The sequence below is a fragment of the Lemur catta genome, chromosome 12 (genome assembly GCF_020740605.2).
Source record: "Lemur catta isolate mLemCat1 chromosome 12, mLemCat1.pri, whole genome shotgun sequence".
Taxonomy (NCBI): Eukaryota; Metazoa; Chordata; class Mammalia; order Primates; family Lemuridae; genus Lemur; species Lemur catta.
The window spans coordinates 76,914,932-76,938,921 of NC_059139.1; the positions used below are offsets into that span (position 1 = coordinate 76,914,932).

The 23,990-nt window shown below is 36.9% G+C and overlaps 1 protein-coding gene across 2 annotated transcripts; it reads right to left on the reverse strand.

Annotated features, from left to right (window-relative positions):
* Nucleotides 1-1,551: 1,551 nt before the first annotated feature.
* On the reverse strand, nt 1,552-14,157 carry STARD4 (StAR related lipid transfer domain containing 4). 2 transcript variants are annotated; one of them, XM_045565942.1, is made up of 6 exons: nt 13,964-14,157; nt 8,429-8,542; nt 7,447-7,496; nt 4,079-4,205; nt 3,093-3,207; nt 1,552-2,183 (listed from the first exon to the last, which is right to left on the reverse strand). In XM_045565942.1, exons 2-6 carry the CDS (start codon nt 8,531-8,533, stop codon nt 1,963-1,965), a joined length of 618 nt encoding a protein of 205 aa, XP_045421898.1. In that variant the 5' UTR covers nt 8,534-8,542; nt 13,964-14,157; the 3' UTR covers nt 1,552-1,962. The 2 variants fall into 2 exon arrangements, with proteins under 2 accessions (XP_045421898.1, XP_045421899.1); XM_045565943.1 differs by lacking the exon at nt 8,429-8,542.
* Nucleotides 14,158-23,990: the final 9,833 nt, after the last annotated feature.

Below are 23,990 nucleotides of genomic sequence, written 5' to 3' on the forward strand. Positions count from 1 at the left end.
CCCTTGGAATTTCACCATCCTCGACAGAATAATGGAGTATGGGACCTTCTACTCTATACTAATAAAAATAAATGAAGGAAAATAGACGAAGTCAAAACTAACATTTAACAATTTCCATAGGAAACTGAAGACTGAGTTTTCTTTCCCTATTGCAGAAGAAAAAGAGTATCAGAGAAATCCAGTTATTCAAAAGTTAAAGTCAATTTAGAAAAGTATATTGGTAATTAATAAACTTTACTTAATACAGAATCTTTTGTGCATTGCTTCTCTCAAATCTTGAGACAAATAATTTTTTGAGACAAAGTATGAGATTATTTATTCATCATGAACACTGTGTTGCTGCCACCTTTTGTTTTTTGAAACCTATCATCTTCAGTAGCAAAAGCATAAAAACAAAAACAAAAAACATCTTCACTTTCCCACCTTGTCAAAATGAGTATGAAGAACTATGACTTAATCTTTCTTTACACTTTAGAAAACACAATAAAGTAAAACACAGATCAAACTTTCCTGCACTGAACCACTATATACTTCTGTGCATTTTGGGGTCTGTCTAACTCATAAGTATTTCCAGAGCTCACTTTACCCCATATTAACGAAAAAAAAAAAAAAAAAAGAAAGAAAAGAAACAGAAAAGAAACAAAGCAGTAGAAATAGTAACACATAAAGAACTGACGCTGAACACTGAAATAGATTTCAAGATGTGCACATGTACACAAACATATACATATATACAAAGATGTGCCCAGACACAATGAGTTGTCTCAAGTTCTCATTTTAGAAGTAAACTATTAATAGATGGATAGTTCAAAAGCCAGAATCACTTGGAATGTTAAAATCATTTATAAATGTTCACTTAAGGCAGCCACAGGATCAAGGGACCTACTATAGTCATTCTAATCATTATAAAATGACATCTAGGCATTTGGGTAAATCTAAGAATGCATTTGTTATAGTTCCAGACTGAAGTCATATCATAAATGCAAATGTTTATGAAGTTTATAATGCTTTATGAGTTAAGTGATACTTTTAAAACTGAAATATATATAAAACATTCAATGAATTTAACTTTCTAGAGAGAAGACTGTCTGTTGGTGGTTACAGGATACCACCAGCCATTTCACACAACCCAGACTATTGCTTACAAAATAGGTGTCCCCAGTGTATATTTTGCAGTTTTTTGTACTATCATATTTGTGCATATAGATTTGTAGACTCTCAAAATAAATGTACAAATGTATTTTCAAAGATACAAAAGAATGCTACCTAGATATCAAAACTAAACTGTATTTGAAATGTACCCGTAGTTACTATGATTCAGTTTTTCAATAAACTTAGTAAAACTGTAGATATCTATTTTTTGTTTCTCATATCTGGTCTTTTCAAAACTTACAGCTCTGCAAGTCAATTGACAATGAAGTTCATCTCTATAAAATATAGAGAAGGAAGCACTTTCTTTTTGTCCAAAATATTGGCAAACTCATAGAAGATAACAAAAGTAAAACACTAATGTTTAACTTTAAAAAAATTAAAATTTTATAAAATGTTTGTAAAGTTCTAAAATAGGTGATTTTAATCTAACAACATGAAGCTTGTGATTTTACTAATTTCCAAGCAGCCAAAATATTCATACTGAGGCACTACTTAATTCCTTAAGAGTTTGGGTCAAAGAACTGTATCTACTTCTTTGTGGATTTCTGTCATATTCTCCATTCCTAGACACACTGCCATAGCCATACCAAACAATGCGCAAATTACTGTCTAAGAAAACTCAAATGCCCTCTTAGATAGGCATTTACTATAGTAATAAAATAAAACATTGTACTACTAAACCAAAAACATGTCAAATTTTTCTACAGGCTATGCAGAAAAGTGGAATCAATGATTTTCACAGGCTATGCAGAGGAGAGAGAGTTGATCCAGGGAGGTCATAGTACTAAAAGTCTGAACATATTAGGCCTTTTATAAAGCTTTTCGTAAATCACCATAGAAGTTGGCTAAAGTGCTCGCCATAGCTGTATCTACCGCAGACTGAGGAATCATCCCACGCAGATCTGTCTGAATATAACCAGTCAAAAGACTCTGGTTTGGATTGTCTTTGAGGGGAACGCAAAACCAACCACAAGGATGGTTATATCCTCGAACAAATTCTGGTCTCTTTTCACTCCAATCAAGACTTACCCCTACAAGACAATTTAAAAATAACACTTTTAATAGCAATGACTGACATTTGCCTAAAACACTCATTAAAAAAATATTACTAGAGTTCTTATTTAAATATTTTTCTTCTTTTCATACAGATGAAAATTAAGCCCCAAGAGTGACTATGGCAGAATGAAAAAGATAATTACCAAGGAGCATTCTGATAGGGGGTTGGTAGATAGGTAATGGGGAAAGTTCTAATCCCTTCAGAATAGATGACATCGTGTCATCTTGGTAACTCTTCACAAACTATAAATCTTGGTTTGTGGCAGCAAGGCCTCAAGGTGCCAATCATCAAATCTATGGTACCATACCTATTCTCCACAGGTGCTCCCATATTCAACTTTTGTATTGGCTAGGTAAGAATAAACAAGTAGATGTTTATGTACAACTACCAATTCAAGTACATACTATACTTAAATAGATATTAATTTATCTATAGGCATATTTTAGAAAACAAGACCCTCCCAATGGCAGTATTTTTACTTCAAAAGAAAAATACAACATAGCTCAAGGAAGGAAAAATATCCTAAAACATAACGAGTCTATTTTTTCTATAATATGACCAAAAGGCTGTTTTCTGAGAGTGGCTTAGAAGAAAACCCACTTGCTAGAACCCTTTTTTAGAGGCAGTTCCATTTGCTACCTGTCACCTACAGGATACTATGTAACTGGGAACAAAAACTTATCTGAAAGACTTCAAAACCCTTTCTGATATTGTTATTTTACCCCCCATGGGTTAGTATTTGCAAAAAAAAAAAAAAATCTTGGTGATTACAAAGTGACTATGAGGGTTAGAAACATATCTCATATAGAAAGAAACACCCAGCCTAGAAAACTGAAATATTTAAACCAAACTGAAAGAAAGTATAAGGATTTGAGATTATTACCACAGGATAAAAGCCCTTCTTTATAGTCCACAGTATAGGAAAAATCAATGAACTCTCTTGGGGAAATTATATTCCAAAGCTGACCAGCGGTAGTGTAACGCATCACACAGCAATTCTGCAAAAGAAAAGAGGTAAGACAAGTGCTATGATAGGAAACATATACCAATTCATATATCATAAATGAATCTCGGGAAAAAACTAATACTCATTTAAAATGTTTTATAATTATTATAATAATTCTTACAGTGATTCCGACAGGTCTAGATCTCTATTCTAAATCTCACTGTTTTTATATTAACATGAAGGGGATATATAATCAAAATACAGAGGTACAAGTTACCCAGTATCCAAAATTCTAATACAATCACCTTTTATTCTGTATAATATTCCACATGGAATTAGTGGGCATAGATTGTTTTAGAATGTTTAAGATAAAATGCTCAAGTACTTTGATTACAATATCAAATATTTTAATAAAAAAGTCAAACATTAAGAAATTAACTAATAAAAATAGAGAGTGAGCCATTTGGGCTACATAATTCTATAATGCTTAAGGTGGTGTTTTTATCTTTGGTCTCTGACTTTGGCTTGGTATTAATGGAAAAGCTACACATATTAACCAAGAAATCTAAATATGATGGTGGTGTTTTCAAAATTTTAGATTTCAGAGCCTCAACTAAAGTTTTACAATTAAAGATGCTGAAGATTTTCTTAAGCATCAAGGGTAGAGTGCTGTGTAAAAAAAATTCAGTTCTAACAATCGTTAGTTAATGTGAGGAAACTCAAGCTTTTTAAGAGGCAGCACAGGATTCCCCTGTGACATTTTTGCCATGACTACTGTTCTCAAAGCAATGAATACAATGAACATAAGTGTGTACAAATGTTCATGCTCACATGCTCTGGCTTACTGTGCATGCACTCACATTCTCTCTTACTCTCTCTTTCTCACACACACACAGTCTAAAGTAATATTTCTAAACAGATACCTCTTCCAAGTGCTCCAAAATATCCAGTGAAGTCATTAAGCTGTCCCAATCCAAACGACAAGGCCCTGGGCGTATATGGTCTATTACACTATTGACAATGTCATCTATAACACCTTGAGCTTTGTAGCTGAAGAAAAATAATTAAAGTCAAATGCTATTAGAATCAGAATTTTCAGCATGCCCTCATAGTTCAGAGGTAACTTTGAAAGTAGGAAGCAGAATTTAATGAAGGCTTTCTTAAAGGGAATAATCCCAACAGCTTTTCTAATAAACTAAGTTCTACCAATTATTTTATCAGAATATACCCTTTGTCCTCAAATCTAATAAAAGAATTGAAGGCTTTGTGTCATAATGACAATAATAAAGTCCCTTTATGTTATAGTGTAGCCAAAAATAGTCTATAGTTTTGGCATAATGCTTCTATTTATTTTTATATTCTCTTCTCAGTTATCCTCTAGCGTATCAACACATGCACATTTTTACTCTGACTTTTAAAAACTTATTTATTAAGAACAGAAGAATAGGCCAATGGAATAGAACACTAAGGAACTGACTGATGAATATAGTGGAACAACATATTTCAAAAGTGGCATTACATATCAGTGCGAAAAACATGTACAACTCCATAAATCGTCCTTAGATTCAAAGTTAACCTTACAAAGAAAATAAACCCTGGATCTCTACTTCACACTATTCAAAACAATTAATTCCCGATAGATTAAATATCTGTGTAAAATGTAAAACTTTGAGAAAAATATACAAAGATCTTTGTGACCTTTGTTACCTCAAAATACAGGCGGATTTCCTGAATACATAAAACACACAAAAAAACTACAAATAATACAAAAGGTTGATTAAAATTAAAAACATGCATACCACACATGAAAAAATATTTTTTAAACTAGCCGCAACCTGGGAAAAGATAAGTGCAACACAAATAAACAGATATAGAACTACTAGAGAGAATATAATTCCTATAAACCAATGAGAAAAAGACAATCCGAAGAAAAGATGGGCCAAGGACATGGTAAGATTGATCTGAAATGTCAATAAATATACAAAAGATGCTCAACTTCACTGGTAATCAAGTAAATGCTAACAAAGATACAATCGTATTCATGTCCCTCAGATTGGAAGAGATTAAAAACTTAGTAACAAGTATTGAACTGAGGGGGATGAGAATTCAAACTGCTACTTTAGAGAGCAAGTTGGTAATGTCTAGTAAAGTTGGATGACATACATCCCTAAGAGCCAAAGAAAATCACATGTGTATAAGGACACATGTACCAAGAGATTTATTACAGAATTGTACTCTACAGAGAAGAATTGACAACAGCCTAAAAATCTATCAACAGGCAAATTTGTACACATAAATAAACACTGTGGTATATTCATATGGAAATTAAAGAACAGATTTACATGTAACAATATGGCTAAATATTTGCTGAAAAAAATTAAAGGCAAATTATGAATTGAAAGACACACAAACATACACATGTGAATATAAAAATACACTAGATAATTCTTTTGTTGTTTATAAATATATAAATCTATGGTCAAGGTATGAAATGGGAATAATATACACAACTTCAGGACAGTAGTTACCTGTGAGGAAGAAAGCAAGTCTATGAAAGAGGAGACTGGCTTTAGTTCTTATTAGTATCTTATTTTTTTTAAGCATCTGAAGCTGTTTAATCATCTAATAAATATCTCAAGCCAATCTTACATTATCTCCCCTATCCTAAATCTGCTCTTTCCTCTTGTCTTCTCTAACTTGAGGTGGGGGAGAGGGGTAGGTGGTGGTAACACAAATTAATCCTGTCACACAAATTAGAAATTCTGGGATTCAACTTTGACTCTTCTTTTTCTCTTAACTTCATTCGAAATAATCAGACATCATGTTTTTATCAAGATGATTTCCCAAATGTAAGTCCTTACAACAGTATCTGGCTCTCAATAAATGTTAGTTAGCATTGCCCCCACCACCACTAAGTCTTTTATGTTCATTTGTCCTTTCAGCTCCTGTGCTTACTGCCTTAGTTTGGGCATTCAGTGTCCAAACACTTCATCAGTTCCTATCTCTTTTAATCACATAACTCTTTAATAATGTAAAAAAGCCACCAATGTTTCTCATCTTTGTTTGTGTCGTAGATGCAATTCCCTCTGCCTAGAATATGAAGCCCTCCATTCCATAAGAAACACTTGTTCTTTCCTTAAGTCTCAGCTCTAATATTAGCTCCTCTATGAAATTTTTTCAGATTTCCAAGTACAGTGCTCCCTTGCCACTTTTTGTACTTTTCGGTCCCCACTGGGAATTTGCTGATCTAAAAGGACTAACTTCCACACTTGCTTATAATGCTTGATCTAAGTCCAGTTTCCCTGTCCTTGTCAGAAATATTGTACAACTCATCTTTCTGTAAATGTAATCTTTGGCATTACCCTTCAGAACATTCTGTAATACCAAGACAGTCCAACAGTTTCATTTTTAAAAATGGCTCAGTCCTAAGGATGTGAATATGCTACTCCAAGTACACAAGGTGATTGTCTCCACTGGCTTTAAGAAACTACATTTTTTCTGGTTATAGGCATAATTCATGTTCAACTATAAGTAAATACCAAAAAAGGAATAAAAAAAATCATCCATAATACTACTATCTAGAGGTGAATATTTGGTGTTAAGTAAAAACATTTTAATAATAAAAATATATATTTAAAATAAACCCACAATTGTGCTACATACAATTTAGTATTCTGCTTCATTCACTTTTCATTATACTATAAGCACTTCCTTACATAATCTTCCTTAAATAATCTTTAAAAATGTGGTTTTAAAGGCTACATAATATTCTATCACAGATGTTTCATAATTGAATCATTCTCCTGCTATTGATTATTCAGGTTGTACATAATTTTTAGTATTATAAATAATAATGTGATAAAAAAGCAAGTACTTCAATCACTATTATCTTTCTGATGATTGCTTTAAAATAAATTCTTAGAAAATATACTACAGCACTGAGTAAATGTAGAATACTAGAAGGGTCATGTACAGCATACTAAGAAATTCAGACTTTATCAGCCATTTGATATCATATCATTATTTATAACCTCCTCACCACTAACTCAGTCCACAAAGGACATGGACATTCTTAAGGCTCTGAATTTATAAGGCCAATTTGCTTTTCACAAAGTTTAAAATTTTAAAAGCAAAAGTCAAATCTTACTAGCAATGATCATTTAGGGATCATGTGTACACACATATATACTACACACACATGTGTACACACACACACACGTGTGTGTGTGTGCACATATATGAAATTTAGCAGTGTCTTAAGAACTACATAAAACTACAAGAATTTACTTACAGATACCCGTTAAATTCTTCTGAGGGTTTTCTCCAAACTGTTACATCTTTCTAGAAAAATAAAAACATTATATGGTAATAATTACATAGGTGGAACCCTAGATACAAAACTGACAATTTTATAAGTCTAGAGCATTTGTCTTTGCATTGAAAAAAAGGTAAGTTCATTTTCAGAGTTACATAAAAGTCACCTATACCATGAGATGACCCATATTTGAATTGCTTCTATATCCTAAAGTTCTTTACATTGTACTTAAGTTACAGACTTTCAAAAAAGATTTGTAGTAGCATTTCATGAGACCCAAACACTGCGAGATTCAGTGAGGACACAATGGTGGCCATTATCATTTGCCTCATTCCAATCTCATTTACCATTACTGATGCACTCAGACTATGACATCAGGAACACCAAATATTTCATTCTGAAATTGTTCATACCTTCTTAAATATTACACAATTCACATTTATTATGACAGTGGACAATGGTACACTGAATTAGTACCTACATTTTCTCCTGATCATTTTTCAAATAATTCTGAGTATCAGAATAGCTAGAGCACTAAACTAGAAGAGTCCTGGGTTCTAGGGTTGGCTCTATCAACATTCAGCCATGTTGAGCAAGTCATATTGATATATTTGAAACTTTTCCAAACTATGCATTACTATACTTCCTTAAATCGATAATGACACATTTTATTTGTTGACTTAAGAGGCTACTCTTTAGGCTATAGCAGCTATGAGCCTAGTCTCATGCCTAATACCTAAAGAACTAATAAAGGCAGTGCAGGATTACTACTGATAGGTTCCTTCCTTTGTATGACATTAGACCACCAACTCTATTAGCACAATTATGTATCTGGCACATCCATCCAAAGTAGGGTCTCCTGTCTATATTTTTGTATATCATTTCAAAAGTCACCAACCAATTCACTGGGCAGAAGATATACCCCAAATATGAGTAAAAAGTAATTGAACTAACTTACTGTTTTCTTAGCAACTTGCCACTTATCATCTTCAATGTTATGGTACTGTATGAGAGTGTTTTTAAGTTTAGTCGCAAAAGAAGTAACATCAGGCAGGCCTTCCATTTTGTCTTTCTGTTACAGAGACCAAGATTAGCATCAGCAAATAAGACAGTTTGGTGCAACAGAACAGTGGGTCTCAAATCTGGCTTCACAATATAATCACCTGGGGGATCTGTAAAAGACACCTATATCTGGACTCCACTCCAAATTAACTCATTAGAATCACTAAGAATAGGACCTGGGCATAAGTTTTTTTAACAGCTCCCAAGGTAACTAACACATAACCAGATATAAGAACCCCACATTTTGAGTTATTAAAATCCCTAATACTAAAAAAGGGAAGACGGGAGGAGAGGGGAGTGGTTGTATCTCTCTTATCTATATGCTGCTACTCTCAAATATTTACCTCCAATCCCCATCTCTCCAATGAGCTTCAAATTTCCAGAGCCTACTTAAAGTTTCAAGCCTAAGTTGTCATCTCTTGCCTTCCCTGGTTTCTCTCAATTTGCCTCAGTCTTCCTCATTTTAACAATTTACTATTAAAATAGTAATCGAGCCCAGGTTCTCAAGTAAAAATACTTGGAGTTATCCTTATTAGGAATAAAGAGATTCCTATTCACATCACCATACCTCACTGGCTACAGCATACTAGTCCGCTACTTTTCCTTCTGTCCCTCAAAAAGGCCAAGCTTGACACTGACTTGGAGCCTTTGCACTTGCTATTTCTCTGCTTGAACTGTTAGATCTCAAATCTTAGCATGACTAATAACAATTTGTAATGCCAATTTCGGTTTAATCCTCCTATCCTTAATATAGCTTTCTTTGAGTTACTATTATATCTTTCTTTCATTTTCTTCATAGTATTTATCACTACATGATAATAACTTGTTTATTTATTGGAGTACTATTCTGCTCTTTGACTGCCTCATCCTTGACTAATAGTGCAGAGGCCTTTTCTTATTCACCACTATATCCCCACCACCTAGAACACTGCCTGGCACTCAGCAGGCCCTTAATTATATTGTTCAAGTGTTTTTGCTTCAAAACAAGAATTACTTGTTCTTACTTTGTGTTTTTTGGTACCAGGGCACCAATTTCCTAGCACAATTCCTACTTTTCCCTATTCTATCTCTACTCCTTTCACTCTTCAGTAAAAGGCTAAAGGAGTTTTGGGAAAAGGCTGCCTATTACAGAACCATCAATTTACCAAAAAGGGATCAAGAAAAGATGTAAATGAAATCTCAAGCCTCAAACCTCTATGAAAATAAGGCTTCAACTGTCAACTACACCTGTCAACTAATCAGAATCACCTATGTTATACTTTGTAGTAGTTGCTGTTTTCAAATGTTAGATTTCAATGCCCACTGCTAAATAATCTGATTCAGTGGGTCTGTTCTGGAGTAGTCCCCAGAAATCTAGGTCCTTTAAAAAAGTCTCACTGATCATTCTATTATCTAGCCAGGATTGAGAACCACTGATCTCAAATCAAGGTTTCCAAGTATTTAAATAGCACTTTCTTAAAAGTAAAATATACAAGCCATTAAAATTGATAAATACTAAAATTATGCAGAAACATAGGTAAGTATAAATCAAAATTCAATAACATAGCATTTAGAATCTATGCATGTGATACAAAATATATAAGAATAGACCTTACCCATATATGGAAAATGAATGAGATTGTAGGGTCTCAGAAAATGATACGCCAAAATGAAGGCCTCAGAAGGAGCTGTCTTTGAACTTCTCCTGCCCTCCTGTCTCTGGTCTCTTATTCTCTCCTGAGCTAGCCATAGAAACTATAATCCCTTATTTCTCAAGGTGGTTCATAGAAACCAGAACTCCTTTTCCCCAAAGCCAGCCATAAAACCTAAAAATATTACCCCAACTTCCCCCAGGTACCTTTCTGCATAAACTATAAAAAATAATCTTACTGTTTGATTATAGGTCATAAGACCCCCATACCAGAAGGGGTCCTGCCCTATACCCAGAAGGAAGGAATGCTGCACAGAGACGTCAAGAAGTATCTCACCAGACAGGCCTTGTTGGGTTTTCCCACTCAGTCTATTAGCTTTAGATCACACCCATTTGTCCAATCATATTTCTACATGGCTGTCCATACTTTATTGAACCTAAGCATAAAAATGGACACTTTCCCCTGTATCTTTGGGTCCTTATTCTGAAGACTCCCAGGTCAGTAAAACTGTGATCAAAGAAATTTGTATGCCTTTTCTCCTATTAATCTGCCTTTTATCAGTGATTTTCAGTGAACCTTCAAAGGACAAAGGGGAAGTTTTCTCTTGGCCCCAACAAGCTCATTCAAAAAGTCTACCAGTCAGAAATATACTCCATTTCCATTCAAGAGGCTGCCAACTTGATAGCCAGTACAATGACCTTATTCAAGGATATGTCATAAATAAGCACAAGTTCTTACAGAGGGAGCGTAAAAGAAATTTAATTTACCTATTACTGAGATCATTATGATTAAACAATTATTCTTTAAACCCCAAAGGTCACTTGCCAAGTTCCTGTGGTTGGCAGATAAGAGCATTTTTTCAAAACTCTGTGATAAAAATCAAAGATGAAATGGAAAGCTACTATTATCATAAGCAAATATTATCTTTGTGCAAATCCAGCACAGAAAAAGCTACCTAGAAAACCTAAGATGAAAATCTGAAACTCTAAGGAGCTTGTCTTAGTAATCATTCACTACTACGGATCAGTATAAAGTTTAAACTCCTTGATATGGCTGATGGGCCCTTTTATGATATGGCTGAGCTTCATTGCCTAATTTCTACTCTTCTTTCCTGAACTCTCCTGAAGACTGGGTTGGCTCCCCCTCCAATATTTTCTCACAGCAACTCTCTACTGTAATTATTCACTTGTTATCTTCTCCCATTTAACTGTAAAATCTTTTAACAAAAGGATATTCAACTTTGTACTCCTTATGTCTAGCATACAGTAGGAACCCAGTGAATGAAAAAGGGAAAAATATATAGACAATAAGCTACTATTCTCACTTACGTAATACCTCAAGATTTCTAAGGTATGCCCAATGACATTAATCATCCCAGAGCTTTTGAGTAACTAAAACTTCCATTACCATAATTAAAGATAACAGTTTCCCAAGGAGGTCAACCATTAAATATTTACCAAGCATCTAGTATGCATACCAGGTCCTAGAACTATAGAAACAGATAGGATCCAGTTTTTGCTCTCTAAGTTGACTTATTCTACCCTTTAAATAAGCTTTAACAACAACAAAAACTAAAACATTAAAGACTTATATTAATAGCCCTTTAAGGGTAGTAGAGTAGGAAGTAGGAAGAGAACAAAGTATAAAATCAGAAAGCTTTCTTTTAGTCCAACAAAGTATTTAACCAGGCAGTTAATTCTTGCATGGATTTATTTTCATCAAGATTAAGTTTAAAACAGAATAACTGTTACTGTTAAAACTGCTATCTGTGTGTGAACAGGCATAACTGAGCATCTCTCAAAATATATTCTAGAGCCAAAGAGGTGGGGGGTGGGGGATGATACTGGGGTTATCAAGGTCTTGGCTCTTTCCTAATATAATAGAGCACTTACATTAACTGAAAGGAAAGTACACAATTTGCCTTCCTACAATCTTCCAACTGTGGGGAATTTCAGGAAAATGTTTTAAATACCATTCTGAACTCCCTCTTACTAATTCAATCTTTTACTTCCTTTCTTGACCTTGTATCAGGAAATTCTCCACTCTAACACTTACATGTCAGAGAGAACAGGCACCACTTAACCTTAGCAGAATCTACCAGCTCCATCTAAAAGATTATATACTCTTGTTAGTCCTATACCCAAGTGCTGAGTAATGTTCACCTCCATATTTTCCCTACTTTAACCGTTTAGTTCATGTGTTCTATGTCCATGCTTCTGAAGTGATCACTAGTGGTAACAGTGGCTGCCATCATAGAATCGGCAGCCCTCTCAAGTTAAAAATTTTCTTGAAGCCATCTATCAGCACCATAGTCTTGACCAATCCAACTCAAATCATCCTCAATATATGTCACAGTGAAATAAATGGCCCTAAGTTCTATTTTATATATGGAACATAATAAAACATTTTTACTTCTAATAAAAATTGAATGCCATAAAAATCTGTTTTATATCTATGTAGTATAACTAAAGCAAAATTCACTTGTTAAAAAAGCTCAAGTATCGAACTCTTTCACTTTCCATTGCCCGATTAGTATAGTTTTCACTTACGTAAACGGCTTCAGTCTAACATGCCATAGACTCCCCAACATGTAGTATAAACTCAGGTCTTATAATTTAAACTATCTATGTAACGTAAAAATTTCAGCATATACTTGATTTCTAATCAATCTTGAACTGCTAGTTTAATTTTTCTAGCTCAGTCAGGTACAGTAATTTCTCACTTTTTGAGACTGGCCATTGAAGGAGCTCACTGTGGAAAGAAATGCAACGTGGAAGCATACTTCCGCAACGTGAATAATAATCCCTGTCTTAAGTGCTCACTTTGGTGTATCAGCTTTACAAAAAATGGTGAGACTTTTTATAACACTTAAGGCAATATTTAAATTCTAATGATATCATAGCTTTAATTTTGAGTCTAAGTTAGTGTTTAAACCCCTAATGCCCCAATATTTTATTTAAAAAAAAGAATAGCTAACATTTATTGACCACTTACTATGTGGTCAGTCCTGGCTGCTTCACATTGTATTACTTCATTTAATCCTCATAAACAACCTTAAGGGTTTAATCTCTATTTTAAAGGGAAAATAGCAACAGGAAGGTTAAGTCACTTGTCCAAAATCACACAGCTAATAAGCGATGGAGCCAGAATTCCAAGCAGGGCGTCTGACTTCAGAGCCTGAGGTCTCTCTCTCTGGAAGCTGATAAAAGGCTGCAAGAAACTTTACATGAAAAAAACCTGACCCCACTTTGAACTTGTCATATTTTGTCCTGGCTCCTGAACCCAAGAATCTCAGGTAATCTTTCTTGAGTGCAAATTAAACAGTTACACTAATTTACTGTGGAATTATATGAATTAACACATTTAGCACTGAACTTGGAAGACACTAAGCACTCGGAAAAGTTTATCTCCTGTCATCAACACCATCCCCATCAGAGCTTGGTGCGGGGGGATGGACCCTGCCTTTGTCCGTGCTTCTACTAAGAACCAGGAAGCGCCGCGCTCTTCACCGAACACATCAATCAATTTTCACCCCGGCCCGAGAAGCGGGTTATTGCCGCCCTGGCCCCATTTCACAGATGAAGAAACTGAGGCCTAATCGGCGCCAAAGTACTTCAATTGGTGAGCGCAGTGCAGAGGCGCAGGGCAAGCCCTGGGCTCCTTCCGGCTCCCCTTCCCCTGCCGGGGCCTCAGTTTTCTCGCTCACCCGCGGGGGCAACACCCGCCCGGCGCCCGCCACCCCCCACCTCCGCCGCGGCCTCCCTCATCCCACCGCCAGGAGCAGCTCCGGGAAGACGCACCTGGCCAGGCGCCGCACACGCCACAGTCGTCGTCTCCGCGGCCGCCCCACTCTCACCGGGACTCCGTGGCCCTCCCCACCGACACCTGGGACGAAGCGAGGGCCGGAAGCCGCCCGGGCCGGCGGAACTCGAACCCGACGCCCCTTCGCCAACACGGCTTTCTTTAACCTCACCCGGGCCCCGCCCCCTCGGCCGACCCCGGCGCACGGGGAGGCGGGGGGCATGGCCGGAGCGCTGTGTGTTGGCTCGGATTGGCTGGCGCGGCAGCGTGGGCAGCGCTGATTGGCCACGGGGAAATGGAATGATGCCGCGAGCGCGTGGGCTTGCTGGAGGCGGGCCGGGTTTCCCCGGGTGTCTCGGGTTGCCGGTGGGTTCGGGTCAGTGGGGGTGTCCTGTGGCCAATTAACCGTGAACAAATTTTGCAAGGCAGTAAACCGCTTCTGAGAAATAAGAACACAAGGCGAAGTGAAGGATGACAATGAGGGATAAGGCTGGCCCAAATTCTCGGTTGAGAAGAACCCGGTGTCGCGCGCGGCAGCTCTGTTCTTCCCAGGACCAGAAGTCAAGTTAGAAAAGGCGTCCAAGGCGAGGATGATGGGCCCTTCTGCCTCCTGCGCAGTCTGATTTAGAGTTGATGGTGCGGGGGAGTTAAACGCATGTAAACAAAGTCACTGCCACTGTGGGAACTGGCCTTTCGCCAAACGTCCCCACCTCACCCCCACCGCAGATAAAAGAGTTGAGAGGACAACCTTCGAAGTAGAGAAGTGGGGGTGCGGCAGGTGGATTTAGCAACTGCACAGTGTTCGGGTTTCCACCTTCTGGAAGAAAAGCAACATTTCCTCCAGTGTCTGGGAAGACATCCATCTGATGTGATGCTTGGCAAACGGCGATTTATTGCTTTGCCAGGGTAGCTGTGATGAACTGATTAGCCAGATTTGGGTTGTTCGCAACTTATATTGTAGTTTGAGAACCAAGAGTAGGGAGGGATGCAATGCAACACATTAGTCATTTTTGATAGACTTGCAATGAGAATAATACTCCATAAATCTTTAAATTGGCCTCACTAAAAGAATCACCAAATACCACTTACTAGTTATTATTGGCCAATTTTTTTTACCTTATTTCATTGTTTATATGTAAAATGAATAATAATTTGTTTTATAATTTCACATGAGATAATAGTGGAAAAGTTCTTTTTGCGCCTTGTAAAGCAACATTCACTTGCTAGTTATTATTGGTCAATTATTGAGGTTCCTTGTCTGGATGGATGGATGGATAGATAGATAATTTGAGATGCTTGAGGAAAAGTACTTTGTATGAAGTTTCACATACTTTATATCTCATTGAATGCTCTTAACAGCCCCCTAAGGTGAGTGTGTTTTACAGGTGAAGGGTGCAGACATAGATCTTAAGACAGGTGACTTCATTACTGAGTGGCTGAGCTGGAATTTGGTCAAGGTCTACTAGACTCTAAAACTGGGGCTCTTAATCCCCACAAAATTCATACTGTGCTTCATAGCTCTTTGTCAGGCATGTGTGCACAGAAGTGGGGACCAGAAATGAAAGACTTAATCTCTTCCTTGAAGGTTTACATGGCTTAATGGTGGAGAGCAACAAGTCCTTATATCTATTTCAGAAAAGTAAAAAAATTGTATCTCTCATTATTAGGATTCAGCTCTGGATACATTGCTCAGCAGCTCTGAATATTCTCTCAGAGAATTCTGTGTAACATATATATTTATATAACAAAATTAACTTGACTTTTTCCTTCTTCTTTTTGTGTTTTTTTCTGGGGCGGGGGACAGGGTCATTACATCACACTTATGCCCCAACTGATTTCCTGTCTTCTGTGGATTTTCTGTTTCTTTTGCTTTTCTTCTTCTCTTGTTGCCCTGTTTTTCTTGGTTACAATGAAATCGAGCTAATTGAAAACCATCCTATCTCTATCAAAGTGGAATGCTACTGATAGCAAAACTGTAGGTTCAGAAAAAAGAAAACATCATCTGGCGCTGTTATTGAGGGTTTTCTATGGTCCAAGCACAGTGATAAGCATTTTACATGCATCAACTAGCAATGCCTGGTAACAGGCATGCACTATTAGTATTTTCACTGAACACATGAGAGAACTGTAGTGTGTGGGGCAACAAACAGATCTCCCCTCTAACTAGTCTGAAAATTGGAAAACAAGGTTTCCTCTTAGAGATCAAGTATAAAAGAGGCCATATAATGTGTTTAACCAGCTATGTGGGCAGTTATCCTAATGGGACAAAACAGCTTTCCTGCCAAGCCTTGACTATTATCTAACTGAATATATTAACACATCTAAAGAAAGAATTTTCAAGAACAAAAAATCTAAAACACAGAAATAATATATCCACAATTTCTGACCAGGGAACAACAAATCTAGAAATAAAAAAATAAAAACACATTTACAAATATCCCCAACTACTTGAAATTTAAAAAAAAAACCTGCCCCCCAAGCTCTTAGGTTGAAGAGAAAATCAAATATTATATACTGAAGAATATTAATGAAAATGTTTTAAAATATTAATATTAATAGAAATAAATTAATAAAAATAAAAACCCTATAATTCAAAGCCAAGGAATATGACAAATTCTATACTTGGAGAACTTAAACTCAGGAAAACTCATGGCCATAATTCAATTTAAAGAATATTTATTAAATGCCTACTACCTGTACTAAGGACTGAAGGAATATTGTGTCTTAACTGAGAAGTATTTATTTTCAAGTAACAGAAACTCAACCTGGATTAAGCCAAAAACAAATTAGAAAGATATAAAAATATCGTATAAAAATTTGCTACTCAAAGTGTGGACCACAGACCAGAAGCATTGGCATCAACTGGGAGCTTATTAGAAATGCAGAATCTCAGGCCCTGACCTACTGAATCAGAATCTACATTCAAAAAGAAACTTGGATGATTTGTATGCACATGAAATTTTGAGAAGTACTATTGTAGAGCACAAGGGCTTGATTTACAGCCAAGCCTTACAAAATAGAAACCAGAACTTAAAAGCCACAAAGAACTGAGACTGTACAAATTTATATATTTAAGATATGTGCACTTCATGTGTGTAAGTTAAACCTCAATTAAAAAGAAAAAAAAATCAATCAACCAATAAGTTAGGAAAAATCAGAAGGGATGAATTAACAAATATACAAGCGGAAAAAAAGGGGGGAGGAAGTTGGAAAGCAAAGGAACAATAGCATTAATTTTAGAAATATATAACATGATTTTTTTGGTGAGGGGTGGTTTGAGCATAATAAAATAGGTAAATAAACAGCTAGTCTAATAAAGAAGGAAAAAGACAAAAAGAAAACAAAAAGTCAAGTAATTATGACTAAGAAGGGAAGGAATCATAAGTAAGGAGTAAATTAAAATAGTAAGTCTTTGTTAATTACTAAATTAAATCCAGGTGAAATGGATACTACTTCTAAGGAAATATAAATTATCAAAATTGACACAAGAAGAATTTGAAAGAGTTAGGAAGTCTAATAAACTTGTAAAAATAAGAACTTTGAGAATATTATAAAAAAAACTACCACTCAGAATAGGACCAGAGGATTTCACATAATAATTTTCAACTCCTAAAGAAACTGTAATTCTGATGCTATTAAAATTGTCCTTAGACAATAGATTTTAAAAAAATCTATTCTTTCATGAATTGTGTATTTTACATTACTCTTATACGTACATATGATGCTTAAAAATCTTAGTTATTTCTCTTCCCGTAAGGTGGTAACTGGTATCAGAGTTGCCTTCTTGTGTCCTAAACTAAATGTATGAAATAACTGTTTTCAGATATTGAGAAACGAGCAACACAAGGGTCTGATCACTGAAGAAGGGAAATAAATGAATAGTTATATATCTGAACCAGGAAGGGCTTGAAGTGTGTTAATCATTGAAGCTTTGCAAAATGATCAAATGGGGGGGGGGGAATGAGTCTCTTGCTGTCCTTGAAACAAAGGAGAAGTGGTCAGCTCAGGGAAATATGCCTCCAGACCTCAGAGGCCAAGGACTAAATAAACAGTTTGTAACTGGACACAGGCCTAGAATAAAAAGTGAAAAATCTTTATTTTTTGAAATAGTATCAATACTTTAATGTTAGACTAGTAAATATGCTTTTGACAAGCCAAATAGGACAGAGATAGAGGACACAGGAGTAAGAGTTAGCTTGAGGACAAAAGATGCATTTTAAAGTGAATGGATATAAGCTGGATTTCAGCCACTAAAAAGACAACTTAGATTCGGTCAGAATCTAAATCCTGCCTTTTTCTCTTTGGGCACCAAAGGTATCTGGAGAGTAATCAAAGGCCCGGGAGAGACTGCAGAGGTGAAGACCCACACACCAAGAAGCAAAGAGGGGCAATTTACCGTCCAAAATCAAGAGATAACACCCTGGAGAAAATTCTAGAAAGGACTAAAAATCCCTATTAGGCCTAACACTGAAACCAAGATGAAATTTACTTGGTTGGGATTTCCCCAGCAAACTGAGAAAGGGATTTGGGCGTGAGAACTTGACAAACTACCATCCCGATATACATTCTCTCTTAGGTTCTATAACACTGCCTAGTTTTTCTTCTGCCTAATCCAGTTCTACTACAGCCATTGTAGTCCCTCTTCCCTTTGTTCTTAAGCAGCTTTGTTACACTTCCAGCAGCCAGACCAGAGGATCAGGATTCTGCTGATGCACTGAAGTTCAGGGATCCCTACAGGACAATTGTTTTGGAAGGTCCAAGATCCATTTCCCTTTATTTTGTTAATAGCAGGCTAGTTCACCTTTGGAAACCACTACTTTCCCAACTACAATTCCCAGTGAGTTGAGTGCGCTGACTGCTCTCTCATGTCCAGGGCTAAGCACAAGACCCAGGTCTAGCTAATCAGTGCATCACAGCTAGTCTGGCAAAGGAATACATTCACCAGTGGCCAGATGACCCATTGGTTCAGTGAGTTTCACTCCCTGAACTATTTCTGTCACTGTTAAGAAAGTAAATTCCTCTTTCGGATGCAAGTGCTGGCCAAAAGTGTGCAAGAAGCCTTAAGTTTCTGGGAACTGCCACCCTGTCCCATTCAGCATTAGTCCCATTCATTCTTAGTTTTATTGAGCAATGTCCTAGGGCTAGTGAAAAAAGGGAGGAGGTGGGGTTTTGGGAGGAGACATCTTAGCTACTATAGGAAGGAAGGCCTGAAATTTTTTATCTATGAATGGAGAAAATAAGGGCAGTATCTGCATTCCTGGATAGCTCCTACACCTGCCTGGAGCAACTTTTTGGGTAGAGCCATTTATTCATATACCAGGAGAATACATATATGAGAACTATCTATTACTTGTGTTGTTATAAGTATCTCAAATACTCAAGGCTGTGTTTAATCCAGTTTCCATAGGCCAAGCTTACTTTTCTACATTCAGCTTTAATGAAATTCTCCTAGACCTCCTCAATATGCTTTTTTCATCCTTTTGAGTGGGTTTCTGGTTTCTGTTCCTTGTAATCAATCCCTGACTCTCATAGAATACAAGACTTGGCTCATCTTTTCAAAGAAGTTTTTCCATACTTAAGCCAATGAACTAATAGCCACTATGGTGTTAACTACATGCTCTTGTGAATGAATATGGCAGAGATTGATGGAGGAAAAGATTGTCCATGAAACCTTCAGATCCACAAATATTCACAGAATCCCCGCCACATTGTATATACTGTGCCAGGCATTGATTCATTTTCCTTCTCCAAGACTTTGGTCAAATTATGTACTGTAGCTGAGCCTTCATTTCATCGCCTATAATTTGTGAATAAGAATATCTTCTCTGCAAGGTTGTTGGAAGTGTTCAAGGCAGTGGCTGCAGAGAGGCTGGCATAGTTTTTGGCACTGAGTGAGCACAAAGAAAATGGTAATGGGAGCAGGGGAGGGACAATGGGGTAAAAACAGGAGTGAGAGTGTACAGCAAAGGTCCTCAAAGCTCCCATACATCTCTCTGCCCCAGGAGAGGAATTTAAACACACAGACTTCAAGGCCCTATCCTAAAACTACCAAATGAGAATCATAGATTCAAAGGAGAGGGTGAGGGTCTAAGGAATGTGAATTCTAAGAAGTTTCCCTGGGTGATACTATATGAATAGCTAGCCTACGACCCATCTGACCAGTGTTAAAGAACCACCAGAAGAGAAAGGGAAGCAAGATTTGTGTGAGGAGTGAGTAGGCCAGAGGAACAGGTGACCAAAGAATCAGTAGGCCAAATACTGAATTGTCTATGGCACTTATTTCTGCTACTTACTTTTTTTGTGCTTTACTCTTTCGTTCTATCTGTACTATTTTTTAATGCTTATGCTCAATTTTTTTTTTTTTTAAAATAAGTATACGTTCAAGAAAATGTAGGGCAACTAAATAGTAAAATACACCGGATTTTAAAATACATACGGATTTATAGAAAATATTCATGTTAGGAGACCACAATTAAAACAAATAAAAACAAAAACAAGTAAACAAAAACTCAAAATTTACCTATGCATATTCCAAAATATTCTGATGGAAATGAAGGCCAACTAACAATATTATAATCATAAGTCATATAAGTAGCTAATATAAAATTCTCCATTATAGATAACATCTATCAAGTGCTTGATGCATAGTCCAAGCGTTGTTCTAAGTAGATACTATCATGATCCCTATGTTACATATTAGGAAAATGCAGCATAGAAAGCTTAAGGGCCTATGTTGAGGTCATACAGCTCATGAGTGGCAGAGATCTTGCTCTCCGTCTCAGTACAACAGCTGATGCCCTGTCAGGGCAGGGCAGCAATAGAATAAGCTGGGCTAGGGCTGACTGGAATTTCCAGCTGGGTGTGGGAGGTCAGGCTAGCTCACAAGTGCTCGAGGTATCTAGAAGGATATCAAAAGCCTACCTGTAAGTCCAGCCCACAGTGAGGCTGACAGAAAAACATATGTCACTTCATGTATAGCTGAGCACTGTTAGTAGCAACCTCCTGCCTCCATTATGAACATGATTACTGAAGTTAAAAGAAATTCATGTGCTTATGCTTACAAATGGTCAGAACTGAAAGTGAAACCAGGCAGAGCGAAGTCTAACTTCTCAGTCTGATTTCCGGTCTCCTACACCAGAAGTTAGACTGAGTGTAGTGAAAGAAACAACTCCACAAGCAGAGAGAGGGGAAAGAGCCAACTAGAGTCCACATTTTAAGAGATCCGCAAGGTACCGCTGATGAAGGTTTTTTAAAAAATTTATTTCATGCAATTATCTAAAACAGGAGTCAGCAAACTACAGTCCATGTATGAAATTAGCCCCCCCCCTTTGTTGTAAATAAAGTTTTATTGGGATGTAGATATGCTCATTCATTTATGTATTGTCTATGACAGCTTTCATGCTACAATGTCATGATTGAGAAACTTCATAGACACTGTATGGCCTGCAGAACTGAAAATATTACTATCTGACCCTTTATAGAAAAGCTTTGCTTACCTCCTTTCTGAAATATATTTCACAAATCTAAATTTAGCATTTAAATTTAAAGAGATTGTTAGGTAGGGATGAGGGTATGCAGGTGGCAGGGCAGGTGGTTAGACATGCAAGTAGCAGGCAGGCAATAGAGGAATGTGGTCAAGGACCAAGGGCCGAGACCAATAAAAACAAAGAAAAGAAATCACAACAGCAAAAACTTGAGGAACCCCTAATCACACCTGACAAGATAAAACCAGGCTTGATACACATCTGAGAGTTCTTTCTCCTTGGATCATGAGTGTCAGAAAACTTAAGGAGGTAAAATCCCTTGAGAAAGAACAAGCTACAGAGAATTCAATTGGACCAGGATCTTTAGCTCGTAAACTAATTTAACCCAGAGGATGAACTTTGTTAACCATTAGATTATGTTTGGAAATACTCCAACTCAGAGAACACTGTACTGCACCTTGATATGAAAAAGCTCAAAGGGATTGTGACATAATTTTTCTTTTACATATTTGATCTCATATTTCTGATTTGACATTTTCTTCTCTAAAAGAGGGCATTTGTATTATTTTCCATAAATCTGTCAATTATTAAGGGCCCACTCTGTGCCAAAAATAATCCTAAATTGTTATATTCACAATATGACTACTTCTTGTTCTTCAATATCTCCTTTCCCCTTTTCTGTCACAGAAATAGAACCCTTGATTTTTACCTGGGCACATCATTGTCCAGAAAATAGACATTTCCCAGATACTCTTAAGGCTGCAGTGCTGCACTGACTTAGATTCTGCTAATCAGATGCACTCATGAAAGACTTGTATGGTAGAAGTCATGCTTTCACTGCTTCTGAAGTTCTGCAGGTTTCTTTGTCCCCATCCCTGCCCTGGTTCAAGATTTGTTTATGACCATGGTAGTTTTCCAACAGCTATAGGTTGCATTGGTGGCCCAACCCTGTTGTACTGTTCTCAAAGCATTTTTTGAGTGTTCCTTCAGTCCTCCAAATGATTCTCTAGAACAAAACCTGTACTAAATCCCTTTCCAATTACTCCAGCTAAAATGGATGATTCTGTTCTCTGCAACTGAACTCTGAGCAATACAAAATTTAGCATTTAGAAGTGGGGTGCTGCTCTAAAAGGGACTAATGTATGCCTCATTGGCTTAGCAGTCCAGGCAGCAGATGATGAAGACAGGTATAAGCAGTCTGGAAAACTGGGGACTCTTGTTATTCAGTGGCAAAGTATTTGACAAATTGTTGCCTAAAATGCCCTGGAAGGGAGATTACATGGTGATCAAACCTGTAGCTATAGGCTAGAATGTTGGAAAAATTCAAAATTGGTGTTGATTTGTTGCTTCTGCTACTTTCAGCAAAAGATTTACAAGAAAGAATTGAACTCACTAGATCTATCCAGGCTACAAGGATGATGAAGAGAATACATATCTCTGCTAAGGAAAGGTCAGAGAATCTCCATCTGTAGCAAAGAATCTAAAATATTTGTGAATCTAATAATTCAGTGGTTCACAGTGTTCAGAAAGTCAATTGTGTCTGCACTTCCACACTGAAGCAATACTCAGAGGTTGCTCTGAAGGAGCATTGTGACCCCAACTATTTGTAAGCACCTCTCCAAAGCATTTTGGGTTAAACAATGAGCACAGATCAGATTAAGGGTGTTGTCCTACCATTCAATCCCTCATTTTAGGGTATTATGAATACAAACCTGTATTAGTTTGCTAGGGCTGTCATACCAAAATACTTAAAACCGGGGTGGCTTAAACAACAGAAATGTATTGTTTTTAGTTCTATAGGTTAGAAATTCAAGATCAAGGTGTCTGCAAGGTTAGCTCCTTTTGATAGCTATGAGAGTGAATCTGTTTCATGCCTCTCCCCTAGCTTTCGGTGAGTCTCTGGCAACCTTTGGTATTGCTTGACTTGTAAATACATCACCCTGACCTCTGCCTTCATCTTCACCTGGCGTTCTCCCTGTGTGCCGTGCCTGTGTCCAAGTTTCTCCTTTTTTATAAGGACACCAGTCATATTAGGTTAGGGCTCCACCTAATGACCTCATTTTAACTTGATTACCTCTATATAAGACCTTGTCTCCAAATAAGGTCACATTCTAAGGTACTGGGAGTGAGGACTCAAACATATCTTTTTTGAGGGGACAAAATTCAACCCATAATGCCACCATTAGGTTGAAAAGAGAGGCTGTGCAGAACATAACAGCCAGTAATTAAAACCAGATCTTCAGACTTAACTATATACAAAATGTCTAGATGAGTTCTTTGGGTATAATTCTCACATTGGAACTCATGAGAAGAAAGACTGGAAGCCTCTTATGTTTATGAGGCAATTCTTTATCAAAGAAAACATAAGCCTGGCCTGCCCAAGTACCAATGCAAACTCAAGTACCCAGCAAAAAGCACTATGTGGAAATTTTGCAGCCCCAAGAATGGCAGACTCCCCATTGCCCAATTCAGATGTGGCCAAGAAGGCTAATGGACAAGGAAGAACCTTTAAGAAGAAGAAGCCAGAAGTCACAGCGATGAG

What these genes read in the sequence shown, in the direction of transcription:
- STARD4 (XM_045565942.1), bottom strand. Translation starts at nt 8,533, where the DNA reads ATGGAAGGCCTGCCTGATGTTACTTCTTTTGCGACTAAACTTAAAAAC. An exon ending in GGCAAGTTGCTAAGAAAACA is followed by an intron (nt 7,497 to 8,428) that starts GTAAGTTAGTTC and finishes TTATTTTTCTAG; the next exon opens with AAAGATGTAACAGTTTGGAG. An exon ending in GAAGAATTTAACGGGTATCT is followed by an intron (nt 4,206 to 7,446) that starts GTAAGTAAATTC and finishes ATTTTTCTTCAG; the next exon opens with CTACAAAGCTCAAGGTGTTA.